Source organism: Onychostruthus taczanowskii, unplaced genomic scaffold, assembly GCF_017590055.1.
Source record: "Onychostruthus taczanowskii isolate IOZ18803 unplaced genomic scaffold, ASM1759005v1 scaffold17, whole genome shotgun sequence".
Lineage (NCBI taxonomy): Eukaryota > Metazoa > Chordata > Aves > Passeriformes > Passeridae > Onychostruthus > Onychostruthus taczanowskii.
Genome location: NW_024498906.1, coordinates 9,969,984 through 9,988,693, shown reverse-complemented (window position 1 = coordinate 9,988,693; position 18,710 = coordinate 9,969,984). Strand labels below are relative to the sequence as shown.

Genomic DNA, 18,710 nt, shown 5'->3' with positions numbered 1-18,710 from the left:
TTGCCCCTCTGCCTACTGGGATTTAACACTGCACTCGAATATGCTCTGGTGCTTGGCTGGCAGGGAGCAGGGAACAGGAAACATATCAATAATGCACTGAGGCATCCTTGTCAGCCCTCAGGCTGTGCCCAATTTGCATATGCTCCAAGCTGTAAGAAAACACTTTGCACAGCAGTGTTGCATTTAGCAGAAATTACATTATAATTTCAGATGTAGAAACTTCTATTCCACGTCTGAGGCAGGGAGGTGTCCCATTGGGCTGTGCAGTCATTATCTTAAACAATTGAAATGCATGCTTGTACTTCATCAAAATCAAGGGAAGACATTACTCCAGCCTCCACTTGCCATTTCAGTCCAAAGTGGAACAAGACTATTTAACTAAATTAGAAACTATATTATTTCCCAATAATTCCTTATGAGATGGAGTTTGGCCAGAGCAATTTTTCAGAGTGTGCATATTTGAGCCAGCATCTCTATCCATCTCTGCAAAGCAAATTGCCCCCACAGAAGCTCCCTTCTTTGAGAAGGGGAATGCCCAGGTGCATTTAGGATTTGTGCTCACACTTTTCTTCCAGCTCCTTTGTGCTGCCAAGCAGGAGACAGGACTCGAGTTTCCCTTGGGAGGAAGTTTTGCAGTGCTGGCAGGGGCTTGGTGCCTCGGTGTCCTGGTTTAGGGTAAATCTGGGAGAAAACCTCCAAAAGGAACCCCCCAGAAAGCAAACCCACACAGTCCCTCCCCACTACTGGTTCGGGAAGGATTCCTTGGAGAGAAGTGGAAAGAACCTGTTTATTTAACAGGCAAATCGCCCCCAGCACACAAAATGAACAATACCAGATGACAACTCTTTCACCGATCTGAAAAGGATGACAAATTCAGAAAGCCTTTCCTGGGAGTGGTCGCTCTGTTGTCACTCCCTCCGCTGCTCCCTCTCGGTGTTTCCAAGGTCCCAGTCCGGAGCAGGTTCGAGTGGTTCCAAAAAGGGAAAGGAAAAACAGTCCAGGGAAAAATTTGGACTGCTTAGCTGAACTAACTAACGAGCAGAAGCAAAAGGCAAGAGCAAAGCAGGAGCACAGCAGAAGAAAGAGCAAAGCAAAAAGCAAAAGCCGCACTGTGTACTGCCCCGTGTCCCGCCAGCCGTGGGGGAGCAGGCTGATAACAAAACACCAAAACAAAATATTTGCTCTTCAGAGCCAGTCTTGAAGGCACAGAACACAACATCCAGCATAAACAGAACAACGATTTGGGATACAAGCATCGTAACCTCACACTAGGACACGGCCATTTCACTGCCCGGATTTCTGCCAGGGCCTGGCCAGGGTCAGGAGGCAGAGGCTGAAGGGATGGAGCCTGCCTCTCGCTGCTTCCTCCAGTGTGGCACATCAGAGCTTGGAGATGGGTGAGAACCTATGCTTAAAGCTGGGGACTTGCATCGTTTCCCTTTAGCGTGCTTCTCTTCCAGAGTTCAACGGGAAGGGTGAACACCAGTGCAGAAATGCCCACAGAGACCTTTCTGCAAACCAAAGTGTGAAGCTCCTGACACATATAGTTTTGTGAGGTGATAAAATACTGCTATGAGGTAGCCCAGAAGATGACAGCCTTTATTTCAGCCTGTGCCATGCTGCTGAGCTGGCCGTGCTTCAGCTCAGCTGTCCGCAGCTGGTGTCTGCTGACAGATTCCTCCTCAAATGCCAGCCTCTGCCTTTTGGAATTCAGCCAGCTGTCCTGGATTTAACCAAGGTTTTGATGAAAATGATGGGGCTCAGGCTATAATCCAAGGAGTTTTCAAGTGAGTGATCCGGTCATGGAAGTCCAAATGCCAACACAAGCAATAATTATATCCTTTGCTTCATTTTTAACCTCATCTCAAGTGGCAGCTGCCCTCTTGTACTGTGAGTGCCAGGCATATTTCATAAAGAACTGTAGGAAGAAGCAGATGGCAAAGGGCGTCTGTCTTATATTTTCTTGTGCTTGGTAAGGTTAGAGACAGTGCAAATTCATACCCCTGTCTGATCTGTTCATTATAGACCAGGGAACACCACATCCCTGGGACTATGGAAGAACAGATGTGTGGCTTGAAGGCACTGCTGACCTTCTCTTGCACCCAGCAAGGTGTCAGCACCACTCCTAGAGCTTCCCTCTCCTCTCATGTGTAATGGGCTCTCACTTGGGAAACTTTTTTCCCTGCTCCTTCTATGTGTCCTGGGTTATTCTGTCTCTGTTATGTAAGATGAGTCAAAAAAAACCCAAAACAATGACAGCAAGGAAGAGGGAACAGAACCTGGAAAGCCAAGCACTACAAATAAAAAGCAGAACAGGAACTGCAGCTGGAGTCTGAAGCATTTGCTGCCAAGTGCAGGAGCTGAATGGGAAAAGAAAAAGTTACAGTTCACTCACAAAGAGCACATTTGATTTCCCCTCCTGGATTTTCACCAAGATGAAATTTCCTTTCTCTGTGTGTGTGTGAAAAGCAACTGTTGCAGGGGACAAACAGCAAGGAAGAGAACTATCTATAGCCATGTTTCACAGTAGAGGACTGTCTGGTTTGTCTGTTTTTCTATGTGTGGAGCTGGGAGCTGAACTCTGTGCAGAGAGCATAAAACCAGTCCCCAGCTTGACCCCAGCATGGTTTCTGGCTGAGGAAAGCCCTTGCTGTCAGAACCTGGTCAGCGGGGCATTGGAGCCCACTGGTGGGAAACCTGGATGTTGAGATGTGTCAGACTGTGTTGGCACATCACCCTGGCTTGTATTTTTGTTCAAATACATAATGCTAATTTTGCCAGTAGTTGGGGGGGGTGGGTATCTTTGATCCTGGGAAAAGAGATCAAGTACAAACCTGGGGGCTGAATCAAATGTGAATTGAAAAGTATTATTGGTGAAGGACTAGCAAAGAGACCAAGTGAAGGCAGCAACCTCTTTCTTCCCCAGAATGGATTTTCACATAGTTATAGAATGTCTTGGGTTGGAAGGGACCTTAAAGATCATCCCATTCCAATTCCTTTTGATAAAAACAAGCTGCTTGGGGTTCTATCCAGGGAAGCCTTGACCACTTCCAGGAATGAGGCATGCCCAGGTCTCTGGGCATCCTGTCCCTCACCATTTTGAGGCTAGATGTACCTTTTTAGCAACCTGTGTGTGTCTGGTCAGACCTCCCCTGTAGTCTGAGACACTCCCCTTGTCCCACACAAGGAGCATGCCTGGAGGGCCACAGTGTCCCTGGGGGACATCCATGTTCACTGCTCCAAAACATGGAGCCCCTGCAACCTGGCACTGCTTCCTTGCGGTGGTGGCCATTTCCCAGACCTGCCACACAGAGGTTTCCAACCAGAGGGGTTCAGGTTGTCAGTTCCCATACCAGGAGGCTGTGGGCTGGGCAGGTAATGAAGGAAGGAAAGCCTTGCTAGGCTGATGGTGCTAAAAATCAAGGTGCTAAAAATGGGCACCTCCTGCCCATCCAGCCCCTGCTGACCCAGCAGCCCATCCTGTTTCTGGATCCCTGTCCCCATGGGCAGGTTGATGGCAGCCAGAGGGGAACAATCAAGCTGCAGCCGAGGGGAGTGGGCCAGAAAGGAGGAGGGAGAGTCTCACAGGAGTGTTTTTCCATCCCCAGGGCTTGGGCAAAGCTGCTATGCTCTCTGTAAGCAAACCTGATTAAAAAGAGGCAGATCCTGATCCTCTCACATATATCACCCCCACTTGCTTATTTTGGACTGCCTGATCTATGTGCTCAGTGGTGCTTCTTATTTCACTGCTATTAGAGAGCATTTGGGGCTTTTTTCTCCCTCTGCTACTCCTTCTGCCAGTGCTTTCCCCGGTCTTTGTTTTACTTCCAGCAGCTCTTTCACCTAAGGTTTTCCCATTTCCCAGGGGTGTCAGTGCAGTTTAGTTCCCACACTGGTGCTGAAGGACTTGGTGTGGACCTCAGCATCTCCCATCTCACCAGGGTGTCTTTGTCTTTCAGAGGACAGAACATTTCCCACTTCTGCCAAGGGAGTGCAAAGCTCTTCCTCCAAAAACTGGGGCACTGAGCACGCCTGATTTGGGAAGGTGTCCAAAGGCTTTCCCACTCCCCAGCCTGGGTGTGGGCTCTGCTTGGCCCCCAAAATAAAGAGGAGTTTCCCTGGTGCTTGATCCTCTCAGCTTTAATACCAGCAGCAGCTCACTTGGGGAGTTGTCAATGGTGATAAACTCAGTCCCATTCTGTTTCAAAATTGGTTTAAGAAAGATGCCTGGCTGTTTAATATTTAAGCTAAATGTTTAATGTTTAAACAGGGAAATTGGTCTGATTGTCAGAAAGGGCATTAAAGCAGGATGGGAACTGGTCTATAATCTCTGACAAATGCTGCCCTTTCTCTGCAGCAGCCTGGTGCCTGGGAGCTGCAGGAGTTTCAGAAATGCCAATTTTAATCAATCTCTCTCATTTCACTTGCTGCCTGCCAATCCCACAGCAGTGAGACATGCCTTTCCCTGGGAAGGGGGCAGTGTTGTACCTGGCCCTGTTTCACAGTCTGAGATGGATTCAGCTGAATTGCACTGGTATTTCAAACCCCAAACTAATTTCAATAGAAATGTGTGGCTAAGGTGAAAAGTGAAGCTGGACAGTGTTGGTTCATGGGTGTATTGCAGATGATTTGGGGTGTCTTTTGTATGTACAGAAGTTCTGATGTCAAGTCTAAAGTAAGCCTGAAAATGAATGGCTCCAATTGCTACAAATATACCTATGGATAAATTATTTTTGAACAGGTACAGGCAGTGTTTTTCAGGTGGTGGAAATGTCCCCCTGGGGGAAGCGTGTGGCAGTGTAGAACTGTTTCACACCACAAAAGGCTCAGCAGCAGCCTGTGCTCCCTCCCTGAGGAGGCACTGTGGCCGTGCCAGGCTGCATGCCCAGGGCTCTCCTTGTGCACAGCAATCCCTGCTCTGCAGTGGCTGGAGCTGGGGAGGGCACATTCAGCAGGGAGCCCTCGAGTCAATCAGCAATTCGTGTAACTCACAAAAAGCCAAGCAAGACAGAATCTGAAGAAAAGTTTATAAGAAGATCAAGGTTTCAGGACTATTGAAAGGCACATTTCACCCATGTTGAACGACAGCTGAGTTCATGGACACGTACAATGCTCAAAATTCATGGCAAAAAGACCACATAATGATGGTACATTGTGAAACATACATTCCAGACTTCCGTAAAACACTCAAGTGATTATTTTAAGTGTATCATGTACATAATAAGAGCAGAACAGGCAGATGCATCCAATTACTGTAATTTACAAGGCAGTAATTCGAGCCTTAAATACATTTCTCCTTATTAGAAGAAGGGGCCGTGGATTAGCAGCAAAATGAGGGGCAGTAAATGGACAGGGAACCAGGAAGCTGCTGCCATTTGGAAAATAACAGCCAGCACCTGCTGCAAGTCGGGGGAATTCAACTTTGCTAATTCATTTCACTGTGCTGTGGCAGCACAAGGCTGGGCTGGATGGATGCTCTCAGGGCAGGCACCCTGCAGAGCAGATGTGCACAGATGTTTCCCTGGCAGTGGGCAGGATGAAGCCCAGCCATGCCTCCTCTCTCCCTGCTCAGTGCTGTGCCTCATGCTAATTACCTCCTTTCATCCAGCTCGAGGTTAAGTTTCACGTTGCGGTGATTAATAATTAATCAAATGCATTTGAAAATTAATTTGGCAATTCTACGACTGATTGGCATGCTAATCTCTTCTGTGCAGTGGGGATGGTATGGGAACAACCTAGGATGTTCTGAGCTGCTGACTGAGGTGAATGCATGAGGGCATTTACTGTCTGTGTGGTGAAAAATAAAACACTGAGTGGAAATAAAAGCATTCTCTGAGACCTCTTTGCAACTCAGAAAAGGTGTGATTTGCATCTTGCTTTCCTGTATCAGAAATATATCACCGATATTATTATGTCCAACCAAAAACAAATGGACAAGTTTGAAAAACACCCTCACAGTTGATTGATTTCTGTTTAGCTGGTAGCAACTGCAGTAGATTCGATGCATTAATCATGGGACTAAAAAGAAAAATCACAAGGAGAACAACTTTTTGCTCTTTCCAGCTGTCCATGCCACTTTTCTCCAAAATAACACTCATCTGGTAAAAGGGGAGGAGATGGGGTGTGCAGCTTCCACTGGTCCCCGCTAGTTTCGGCCAACAAGTCCCTTTTTATAGACAAAGAGCCCTGCAGCAGCCACCGAGGTGAGGCACAGCGTGCAGCTCAGCAGGCACAGCAGCCCGGGCGCCGAGGGCAGGTTCCTCTCCCAGAAGCTGGTGGGGAATGGTCGGGCTGGGACATCCTGGGGGAAGAGAGGAGATGGTGACTTCGGAGGGTGCCCCTCACCACGTGAGCAGGGAGGTGGCAAACGCCCCCCCTGAGGCTGGGGAGGCCACAGGTATTTCCCAGGTTGTGCAGGGAAGAAGAGTCATGGCTGTGAGATGTGTGTTCTGTCATCCTGAACAGCCACAGGACAGTGAAGACGGAGTTACTTGTGGCTGGAATGAGGTTCTATTTGGCTTTAAACCATGGCCTGGGACTTGGCAGAATTAGGCTGCATTTTTCAGTCCCCCAGGATCTGAGATCAGTGTACTTGGCTCTTAGTCACCCACCCTTCAGACAGGGGTAACAATATTCCTTGGACAAGTCACAGAAATTAATACCATCAGCATGTGAGGTCACTAAAGCCTTGCCTGGGAGCAGGGTGCACAGGAATCACTGAAATGAATCACTGGGCAGCACTGACAGAACCAGAGGACACGGTCTCAAGCTACGTCAGGGAAGGTATAGGTTGGATATTAGGAAAAAAATTTTCACTGAAAGAATAATAAAGTACTGGAATGCTCTTCCCAGGGAGGTGGTAGAATCCCCATCTCTGGATGTGTTTAAAAAAAGGCTGGACATGGCACTTGGTGCTATAGTCTAGATTCTGAGTTGAGGTGCTAGGACATAGGTTGGACTCAATGATCTTAGAGGGCTCTTCCACCCTCATGATTCTGTGATTCTGTGAAATAGGGACACACCTGACTGAGGGGGGTGTGCCTGTGGGTGAATCACCATCTCTGGATGTGTTTAAAAAAAGGCTGGACATGGCACTTGGTGCTATAGTCTAGATTCTGAGTTGAGGTGCTAGGACATAGGTTGGACTCAATGATCTTAGAGGGCTCTTCCACCCTCATGATTCTGTGATTCTGTGAAATAGGGACACACCTGACTGAGGGGGGTGTGCCTGGCTGGGTACCAGTGACACTCTGGCTCACCTTTGACGCTGGCTCTGGCATCCAAATTTCACTCTTGGAGATCTTCCCCATACTGTGCAGTACCTAGAAGAAAAAAATTATTTGTACCATGTGAAAAAATTATAACCCACAATACTTCCAGTATTGGAGAAACAGAGGAAGTCAGAGCAAGGTGACATTGATAAAAGGTGACTAGCTGAAAGTCTCTTGAACCAGAAAATGTACAATGATTTCTACTAGAGCTTCTCTAAATATTTTTTGGATGGTTTTTAGGTTTCTTTGTTTGGGGGTTTTTTGTTTTTTTTTTTTTTTTTCCTGAGTAAAAACAAAAACGCTTTTTCTCAAGGCAGTTAGAGAAATACCAAGGTGAGATTACAGCCATGAACTTGGGACACAAAACCTGTTAGGAGTGATGCTTCTGGGATATGGAAAGAGGAGAGATGCAACCCAGAGGCTCTCACAACATAGAATTATGGAGCCCTCCCTCACCTATTCCAGCAGTACAAAGCTCATCAAGGATTTTTCTTGAGAATAAACTGATTGTAACAATCATGGGGATTTTTGGGAGCAAATGAATGCCTCCAGAAGACAGCTCACTGTCTTTGTAACTACTGCTCACAGGCATGGAGAAAAGAGAAGTTAGGTGACTTGAAATGAAGCAAGGAATAAGGATTATAAGGCAAATATGACATTCTGTCAAATGGAAGTAAAAGAGTGATTTTCCTTTAAATAACAACTTCGTGGCTTTGCCATGCAGTTGCAACTGTAATGTGCACCCTTTAATGCTTTTTCCCCCTCCCTCCAGATTGTTATAAAGGGATTTCACTGTGACTGGGAACCCAGCCCAATGTGTGTCATTCTGAGGAGATTTAGACATTATCAGAGCCGCACATTACAATTTCATAAAGCTCAGTTAACAGGACTGTCTTGTAAAAGGAGAAGCAGAAGGGATAGATCAAAAATGAGAACAATGTTCAGATTTTCAGATTTCTTCACAGGAAATAGCTGTGAGCATTTGAAATGACTTAGATTAGTTTTAAAACATGCAGTGATTAATTTGTTAGAAATTGAGGTAGTGTATCTACAAACAGCATCAGGTTGGGGGGTTTTTTCCTCTAGACATGCAGTACATGGCATAAGCTTTATTTTAAGTCTTCAGTTCAGTAATATTCTGATTTGGTTGATATTCTTGGCTTCACTTTATTCAATAACCAATTAAATAAGTTAAAAAAATAAAAATACTTCGGTCACATTGTTTTCTGAGATCCCTCCCTGTCAATTCTAGGAGCCTTTGCACTAAATCAGACTCTCCAAGCAGTACTTAATCCTTTCCAGCCTTTTGATAGAGATGTTGGAAGCAGAGCAGTGGTCTGTACCTCTCTGGCTGCTCTCTCTCCTGCCTGCACAGCTCCCTCCATGTATCCACTCCACTGGGTCGCTGTCTCCGTGCCAGCAAAGTAGATTCTGTCAACAGGCTGGCGAATGATCCTTCAAAACAAGTGGAGAATGTCAGGTGACAAGTGACAGGAGGGTGATGATCCTTCTAAAAGCAATTTATGGCTTTGATGGAGCACAGGGCTTCAGCTCTCCAGAATCCCTGCAGACCTGGGCTGAGGTGTGACAACCTGTCCCTGCAGGATCACCTGCTTGCTTCTGCACACAAAATTCAAGGTCTGAGAGAGAGAAAAACCTAAGGCATAAATCAGTGTTCCCAGCTTCCATACAAAGTAATACAGGCCTTAGTTTAGTGCTGGGATAAGGGATAATCCTAACAGCCTCCAGCAGCTGATAGACTTACGTGTTCTGCATGGCAGCTTTGCTGTTATCCTGCCATTACAGTGGAATGTGGATGTGGTTTCTGCAGTGCTAGATCAACAATACCAGCTTCTGTTTGGAGGCTGGACTTGCCTGGCTGCTGAAGGCCTGGCATCAGGGAGCTGCATTCTCCCCACAGGGTCACAAATCCAGTCCCTCAGCCCTGCAGTGCTGCACAAGCATTCCAGCCAACCCAGCTGCAGGTATTGAGCTCCCTCTGCCACTGGGAATGTGCCTGGTGTAAGGAGTCCCATCTAATCCCCCATTAGGCTTTCCCTGTTTGCTTGGCAGCAGCTTCCCCAGGCCAGACACCTCACCCATCCCTGCCTGAGTTTGGATAAATGACAAGAGATCAATGACTGTGCATGGGACAACTCCTCCCCACGTGATCTCGGCTCAGGCAGGGTCTAACCCCATGCTGGACATGGTGAGGAGCTCCTGGGCTTCTCCTGAACCTGATGCTCCAGTCAGAGGACACCCTTCATCTGTCCAAGATGTGTATCCCCAAGGGCTTGGGGGGGTCTCTAGAGGGATGCACTGCAAATACTGCATAGCAAACTACTGTAAATAATCCAGAGGGGAAAAGTTTTGTGGCTTTAGCAGGTCCCTTTGTGACTGTGTTTCATTTCCTTAAAAGCCATAAGAGAAACTCTGTTCTTAGTAAAGCAAACAGCAATATCGTTGTTAGCTGGGGAGTAGGGGAGTGGAAAGAGGGTTGAAGTTCTCCTCATACTGTAAATATGCCATGGGTGTGTTGCACAAGGTATAACGCTGTACATGAGCTAAAATGTGAATTAGAAAGCAAAGCAATCTGTGTTTTACCTTCCATAGGAATGCATTATGCCTGGTGGGAAGTAGGCTGTGTAGCAGCCCCCTGAATATTGCTCCGTGGCCCAGTCCTTCTCTTCATAATGCACAGGCTGTGAGTTTCAACAGAGGAAACAGTGAAACACTGACAGAGAAATTGGAAAGAAAGAACATATTGCTTTTGAAGAGGGGGATAACAGGCTAAGAATACCTGACAAAGGAGTGCCATGTCATCTGGCTAATGCTATCCATCTGCACAAAACAATTTTTTGTGCTTTTACAGAAACACCAGTCTCCCACGGGCATACAAATTAAAACATGCACTGCCTTCTCTTTTCTTGTGCAGGGTGAGACTGGCAGTTCTTTTCTTCTTGTACTCAGACCTGCCCTCCCCTTGTTGCATGGTCCAACACGCAATTTTAGGTACACATTTTAGGTGCCAGGAACTTTGCCCTCATCATCCAGAACAAAGGAGCAACAATATTGTGCAACAGAGCCAAAACCAGGCATTAATTCCTTACTTGTAAAGCCTCTTTCATCCCCAGTGCCTTGGCATATGCCTCACTGATCCTCTTTTTCCTATATGAAAATAAAATCAGAGTCAGAAAAAAAAAAAAAGGGGTGTGGGGGGAACCTCTCCACTCTCATTTTTTTTATAAAAAACCCAAACTTACTGCAACACATTGGAAAGAAAGTTGGGTTAGGCTTTGTTTTTAAGTCAGATTTCAAGTTCTTATCTTAACATGCATATTTCAAATGCTGATGCCTAAAAGTTACATCTAAAATGGACTCAGGGAATGGGAAATGAAGGTTGATTTTGGCAACGAGCTTTAAAAAAATAAATCTTTGTACAGCTATTTTAGGATGCAGAGCCAATTCATCCTCATGTTCGCTGGTGTAAGACCAGAAGAAAAGCAATATAAATCAATTAAATCCCTACAGATTTACTATAGCTGGGAATAAAATATGAGCTGAAGAATGCTGCTCACATTCCTAAGCAGAGCTCCCCTTTCACTTGCACTGTACCAAAACTCACATTTAGAAAGTACTGTTTGTTCATTTCACTGACTAATGGGGAAACCATACTTTTATAAACACAGAAGTTTAAAAATTTTATCACCCAGTCTGAATGTGAAGGAGACCCAAAAGGAGACATGTCAGCACTGCTGTATCCCTGGGTTAAAGCATCATTCAGTGGAGATGTAGTCTGGGAACATGGTTGGAAAAATCTTCTCTGTTCACAAAGAGACCCAGAATTGGTAAATCATAGCATGGAAGAGTGGTCAGGACTTGGAAATTTAGAAATATCCATAACTGGATGAATATTAGCTTTAGTGTCTCAGCCTGTTTATGCTAAAATCTCAATTTCTGCCCCAATTTCCAGTGTTGGCAGTTGTACTGATCATGTATAAATGTGCACATTCACACACATATTCACACACATTCCTGTGGGGAAGCATCCCAGAGAAACAATTTGTTTCTGAATATCTACAGCTTCTGAACTCTTACCTCTCTTCCTTGCTGAGGTGGGCCAGTTTGAGAGCCTTTCTGCTAAGGATGAAACTGAAAACAAAAATAAGGTATATGAACATCACCCCAGCTGATTTGCAGGCTTGAAATGACTCTAAAAATGGAAAAGCACTTTACTGGTATGTAATGAGCTGCAGGTTTGTCATCATAGCTCAACATTAAATAATTCCCTATATTGGTCTGATCCAAAAGGACTGAAATTCTGAGTTTATTAAGCTTTTGCAGTCCAGCAGGCAGCTGCCTGTGTCACTTGGTGTTAGTGAGTGATGGCAGCCTGATGCTCTGACAGGCACTGCACAGTGTCATGGATCACTCCTGCAAGAATTAATATTAATTAATTATTAATTATAGAAATATTAATCCTGCAAGGATTAATATTTACTCTTCTTGAAGGAAACAGATTTGACAATCTGACCCTAGTGGAGATATCCAGGGGATGAAGTATGTTCCTACACTCTTTTAGAAAGCCACATAAATCCATGAGGAGAAAGAAAGCTGGAAACTCTTTGCCATATGGGACTTGGAGGAGGTCTGCTGCTCTCAGGTCATGGAAGCTTTCAAGCCTTGAACATGCCCATAAACATGTACAGTTCAATAGAAGGGGTGAGCTTTCCCTGCCAGACACTCAAGGAGTAGTTGCCTGACATTTCTATTGGCCTTTTTTTGGCAGTCTCACCTCAGATTATGGTGGAAACACGTGTAAAGATTGTTTGTTCATTTGGTTTCAGCTATTTTAAAAGCCAGTCAATGTTGTAATGTATTTTCCCACCTGTTTGTCCAAACTGTAACATTTTTACTTGTCAGTTTCTACAGAACCTTGATTTTTTCACTGCACAGCTGCCTCCCTGCTCCAGCAGCTGATGTTCCTCAGCTCAGTGGTGAGAGGAGAAAATGAGGATTTCTTGGACAATTGTGTTGTCATTTTGGACCAGGCACTAAACATAAAAGCCCAACATAAGCCAAATACAGGCTCAGATAGGTAAGACAGGGATTTATTTCTAAATCTACTCCACAGAAAAAAAAAGAAAAAAAAAAAAGAAAAAAAAATCCCACCAAAATACAACAAATGTGAACTGAATGCTTACAAAAGGCTACAGCAGAATTCAACAACTCCTTCCCAACCACATCTTTGTATTAGGCTGTTTGTAGCAGAACCTTCACCAAAAATTTATATGGACTAGAGAGGCACAAGAGGCTTGGCAGAAGTGCTCTCCTCCATCTGTGCCAGCTGTGGAAGAGGGAAAGAGTGATGTAACCTGGTCATTTCCCCTCTCCCTCCTGCTCCCACTAATTCTTACAAGAAGAAATACACATCTTGGTAAAGCCAGCAGCTTTTACCCCATAATGGCAGGGAAAGTTCCATCAGGTTTTGTGTCATCTATAGTTATTCCGATTGGAGACTCTTCATCCTCAATGACAAAGGAACCACAATAACCTAAGGGGAAAGAAACCCCAAGATGATTGTTAGAAAAACTTGTTGATGATCACTCTTTCTGATAGGAATGAGCAGGGGAAATTATCCCTAAAAGGAATTGTACAGTAATTCTGTTATTACAAATAACATCTACGTGTCTGAAGTGTCTCTGTAACAGTTTCTATATTCTCTCTTACTCTGGGAAATTGTGTAAAAATCATTAAAATTCCATTGTTAGCTAACAAGGAATTTCTGTGGATTGCTGCAAGTCCCTTTGGCTTTCTATTTTGGGGAGGATAAACATTAAAAATAAATGGATCTAGTCAGAATTATGGTGATTCATTCCATGAGTGATTTTGACCAAAACAAAACTCAGTGGAATTACATCTGGTCATTGCAGGCTCAAATTCCCACTATTTTGATTTTGCTGGTGATAAGATTGTTAGGAATGGTGTTCCATAACAGTAATGCAGCAGAAGCATGGGCTGTCTAATCTAGGACCACATCAGGACATGTTTCAGATGAACATGCAAAAAAATATCACCTAGAAGACAATGCATGCACCTGACTGTATTCCTGCCTAATCTCAATGGCCAGGTTATGCCCTAAAACATGCAAAAAATTATATTACTTTGATTAAGAAATATTCTTATCACTCTCAATATTGTTAGGAAGAAAGTGGAACTAATCTGTTCATACAAATAGTTCTGAAAATAGTATCAGTTAAAGCGGAGAAAAACAAGATATTACAGCATGGAAAAAATATCTTGAGCTGAACAAAAAGCTAACCTACTTTTCCCAGTCCTCTGAGATATCAAGTCTGCAGAACAGAAGATTAAAATCAGGGAAAGGTCTTGCTTGCACCTGAAGCTCTACTTGTCATCTGCTGTAAATTCTCTTTGGCTGACCTAAGTGTCCTGGCAGGAGAAGAAGGGAGCTGATGCTTCTGTGCTCTGCAGGTTTCAGCAAGGTTTCCCAGGGAAACATTGCTTGTTCTCTTGGTCATCCCACCTCAGCCAGCTACTATGTGATTTGGGATCCTGTTTGGGTCTGGACAAGGCATGCACTCAAGCTCAGAGAAAGGCTTCTGCTTTCTAAGGAGCTTTGCTTTTCTGTATGTTTGATTTTGGGGTTTTGAACATTTAACCCTCCCTTGGATTTATTTCCTGATTGTTAGACAGCAGAACTTCAAATTTTGCACAGAGTTCCCAAGTCCTCTGCATTCCCCACCTACCCTTCCTCCTCCAGAAGGCTTCCCTGTAGTACATCATGGTTTTTATGACACTGCCCATAGGCAAACGCTGAATTAACTGGTTTCTGTCTGGTGGCAGCTCTGGTTTGTAGTGAATCTTAGTTGTCAGGATTGGAGGGATGGCACTGATCACGTACTTGCCCTGAAATGCAGAACAAAGTCAGCACAAGGAGCTGCCTCCCTGTGAACTCATCCCACAGGACATGTTTGGAAGACACTCTTAATAGCTGCTAACAGCTTTCCCACTCCTGACCCTGCTAGGTGGCTTTCCCACACACAGATTTCCAGGTGACAAAAGTAATTCTGCCATTTCAGAAACATGGAGCTGGAAAAAACAGACCAGAGTGAAACTTGCCTGGAGACAGTTGGGGAAATGGCACAAGAGACATCCTGTGGCCTGGGTAAAACTGCCTTTATTATCTCCAGGAAAATATGACCCACATTTGTCCCAGTTATAAGATACTAAAAAAAAAATCACATTTGTGCGCATTCACAGGATGTTACTTCAAGACAAGAATACTAATGGTGATTCCAGCTTTCCTGAGTGTGCTCCATCCCTCTCACAGGCCCTGGGTCTGACTGGAGCAGTGCAGGACTCTGTAGGGTGACACTAAAGCACAACACTGCTGCTCTCAGGTGCTCTCAGGCTGGTGGGGCTGCTGCTGCCCCATGGGTGCCACTGTGGGTCATCGTGGGTGATGGAGCATTTCAAAGCACCAGAGTACAGAGGCAAAATCTTACTAAAGGTGTTTGAAATGTTGTTTTTTTTTGTTGGTTTTTTTGGTTTTTTTTCTGTGCTGCAAACCACAAATGCAGACACAAGCAGGAAGGTTATTTTTTCTTCCTTTGAAATGGTCTCAATGAAGAACTAAAACACAAAAATACATAAAGACATAGAAAGTTAAGGCAGAAAAGTCAGAGTAATGACAGAAACCAAGTAGCAGAACACCAAGAAGAGAGCCAGTCATAAATAAATCTGTAAAGCAGGTTCCATGGAGAATCAGCATAGTCCAAGAAACAGACACACACAAATGGATACTTCCTGATTACAGCAGCCTAAGAGATACAGCAGATATATTCCCCTACTAATTGCATGCTCCACTCTTATTCTGATTGAATTACCTCATATATCTCATGGTTTAGAGTCTCCACAAGGACATTATCACCTGTCTGATCGATACTGATCACAGGTCTCTCCAGTTTAACTCTGCCTTTGAGGCGTTCCATTATTTTCTCTGATATCTGACCGGAACCCCCTTTAAACTTCCTCTCCTAAAACAACAAAGAGGAAAGAAACACGGACAAAAAAATCAACAGCATTAATCACAATGATATTGAATACAACTTCTGCTCACCATCATGAAATTGCAGGCCAAATCTTCAAGTCCTTAGGGTGCACAAAGACACTCAGACTTTCAGAAGAGCGAAGGCATAAACCTGAGCCTCAGTGAGGATTACTGGCTAAACCACTTTTGCAATGGCTTCCCTAATGACCTGGCTTAAAGACTCTTTAAGCCCGGAGAACATGCACATATAATGCAGGCTTTCTAGCAAAAATAAACATTTCATTTCATTCAAAACACTTTCTGAGTATTTTACCCACCACAGTGCTACCAAAACCCTCAAGTGTGACAAAGAAACCAACTCTGCAGTGAAATGCTGTGCCAGCCCAGAAACAAGACAGATCTTTAGCTGAGTCTGGTCTCAAGGTAATGAGCTTTCTCCCTGTGTCTTCTCTGGGAAGACACAAAGACAGCACTGCCAGGAAAAAAGCACAATCTATGACACATTTCCCTGCAATGTCCACGCAGAGGTCAGGGGAAGCACTGAAACCTCTTTCAGCTGCCAGCCACCAGCGGGAGGTAAAGCAGCTCACTTTTAAGTGTAAGATGCTGGTACTGGCAGGGAGGAAAGGATCCATAAAGTTTAGTGCTGCAAGACTGAAATGGCTGCCCAAGCAGGTTTATAAGACTTGGAAGGGCCACTAAGCCAGAAACCCTTAGTGCTTTTGCTCAACTAAAATTGACTGGGGTGAGGGAAGAAGGAAGCATGATAGGAACAAAGACAGCTTCTTCCATCCAGCTACAAAGAAAATAAGTTCTCTTCCCAGGTAGCTTTCCCTTTTCTACATGTTTCATTCAGCTACGAGTATCTTGGGATTAATTTTAACTCTTGCTGCAGCATCTAGCAGCTGCTGATGTGGGACAGCAAACATAACTGAGGGGCTCCTGAGGAGGAAGGCTCTTAGCCAGGTCTGTCTCCTACCACAGGACAGCATCAGCACTGTTTACATCCTTCCTGAAAAGTGATTGTCTATTCTTACCACAATGGACAGATGTTGATGGAAACTGTTGCCATGTGAGCTGACCCAAGAAGGAAGGGCCTTTTGCTATTTACCTCCAACTCTTGTCATTAGAGGCTTCAATAACAAAGAAACATCCACATTTCACTCTGAAGTACACTTGTTCTGAACTCTTGTAAACATTCAAATAACCCATAGAAAATAAATCGGCAAAAAAGCAACACAACTGCAACAACTTCAACAACTGCTGAAGTAAATGCAGAAAGCCCCCAATTCCTTAAATAGTCCCAATTTATTTCACATCTTAGCTAATAAAATCCTAAAACATTAACAATAAGCATTAAACAGAGTTAGTTGACAGGGCTGTATCACCCCATGAGAAAACATTTCTCTCTGATGCCCTCATCTTTTCATTAATTGCAGGGTTTTGATGGGTACAACACTGCACTTGCTCATCACAGTTTCAAGAGAGGAGGAAGGAAATGAGACATTTTGTACCTGGCCCCCATTGGTGATAGAGAAAATCCTGAATGTGCCCCCACACTGCCTCACATACCACAGGAACCAGAGGGCAGAGACTTCGTGAGGCTCAGACGTGACGTTGACGTTGACAAAGACCGTGGCGAAGTCTCTGACAGCTCTGCGTGAGACACAGGACCAGGAAAAGGCTGTCAGTAAATAGGACTTCCTGACTGCTTTCAGGATTTTATTTGCCATACTAAACAAGGGCTGCTTTCCCAAAGTCAGAAAAGTCAAGTTGATTAATATTTGTTTAATTTTTCAGTCTGTGGTGAGTCTGTTTAAATGGGTTTCTACCAGCACCTCCTTCCCTCCCAAATTATTTACTTTCTGATTTCACCTCCATTAAATACCTTCCCAGCTGCTATTCATTTCATCAGAATAAATATTTTTTTCAGCAGAAGAACATTTTTTGTCATCTGTTAGTGAAACCTTTCTCCATTTTTCATGGCAAGCTCATTGGGCACATCAGTTCCAGGGTCTGATGGGTCCTGAGGGACTGAGCAGCCACGGAGCCCAGACATTCCCTACCTGTCATGCAACACTGCTGCACTGATCCTTTGTGAAATCAAGAATCAGACTTGGTAAATAACCCAGACAGAGAAAACCTAATTGGCAATCATTGCAATAAAACTAAGGAAAGGGTCACTTGTCTACCACAATAACTCCTCTGAAATAAACAGAGGAACAGCAGCAGCACCAGAGGATCTGGCTATTCACATTTCCTGCATTTGTGGCCACAGATTTGTAAGAAAATTGAGATCATTTTGCAAAGAAGGTAAAAGGACTTTGACTTCAATGAAGCTTCATGAAACAACATGAATTTATAATCATCTGATAAAGGAAGGAACTTTGCAAGTTATCTGGGCTAAAATATGTAACTTATAAACTTTTATAACTTCATTTCTCAAAGTATGAAGTCCATTCACCCCTATTTCACTAGCCAGGATATGAAAACAGCCTGCACACAAGAGTCCTCTGTGACAATTCCGAGAGCACCAAGACACTAAACAGTTGCAGCAGGTTCAGGCCTAAGAAATATGAAAAAAGTCTCCAGGATCAGTAGATGCTGATCTGTAACACAGGGCAAACAAATCTTCTTTTGTAATCTTGGCCCTGAGTCATACAGAAAATGCTGTGAAGAGCTTTTCTGTTTAAGCACTGTTTTTTAACTGTGCGTAGAAAAATGTGGCTTGGCTAAAAGATCTCAAATGGGTTTTTACTGAGTTTTGAATGCATTTCAGCTGAGCACATCCATTAAAACTGGATGTTTTACTGACAACGTTGGCAGTAGAAGCTGCCCAACAGAGAAGTCTGTTAAAGGAGGGATCACTACAAACCCAGTCCTGCTTATGCTCCACCAGCTCCATGGCTAAAAGCAGCAGTAAAAACTGGAAAAAGAAGAGACAGTGCACTTGCAACAGCAGTTCAAAGTAAACAAGTCTGTAGGCAAAAGGCTCATAAAACTAATTGCAAAGAAAACTCCAATGGCACAGGGAGCCTGAGCAAGTCCAAATGGCTGTACAGCATATCCCATGGAGCTGGAGCAAGACCTAAGCCATAAAAATGAATTTCAAATGGAGAGTTTTGGTCAGGAAGCTGCAGGCACAGCACTAACCCGCAGTCAGAATGAAAGGGCAAACAGAGCACAGCCACACAAATAAAAGACACTGAATAGGAGGGAGGAGATGTTAGAGAACAGCAGAGGGGCTGGCACAGCAAGTGGGGACAGGACTGCTCATAAGAGCACACTTCTCTTTGCCTTATAAAGAGAAATGATTGAAAAGAGAAGGGAAAGTAAGAGAATTTCCAATTGTCATCACCTCAAAGTAT

General features: G+C 44.3%; 1 protein-coding gene across 1 annotated transcript in view; it reads right to left on the bottom strand.

The window, feature by feature from the left end:
• Positions 1-5,010: 5,010 nt before the first annotated feature.
• The window catches only part of LOC121333510 (amine oxidase [flavin-containing] A-like), a 34,935-nt gene continuing 21,235 nt past the window's right edge, over positions 5,011-18,710 (bottom strand). Inside the window, exons 6-15 of the mRNA XM_041399903.1 lie at positions 16,857-16,998; positions 15,179-15,328; positions 14,039-14,198; positions 12,729-12,825; positions 11,370-11,423; positions 10,382-10,439; positions 9,876-9,973; positions 8,615-8,726; positions 7,260-7,322; positions 5,011-6,301 (exon numbers count right to left, since the gene is read on the bottom strand). Of these exons, the coding sequence (XP_041255837.1) occupies positions 6,146-6,301; positions 7,260-7,322; positions 8,615-8,726; positions 9,876-9,973; positions 10,382-10,439; positions 11,370-11,423; positions 12,729-12,825; positions 14,039-14,198; positions 15,179-15,328; positions 16,857-16,998 (1,090 nt within the window). The 3' untranslated portion in view covers positions 5,011-6,145. The remainder of the gene's footprint in view (positions 6,302-7,259; positions 7,323-8,614; positions 8,727-9,875; positions 9,974-10,381; positions 10,440-11,369; positions 11,424-12,728; positions 12,826-14,038; positions 14,199-15,178; positions 15,329-16,856; positions 16,999-18,710) is intronic.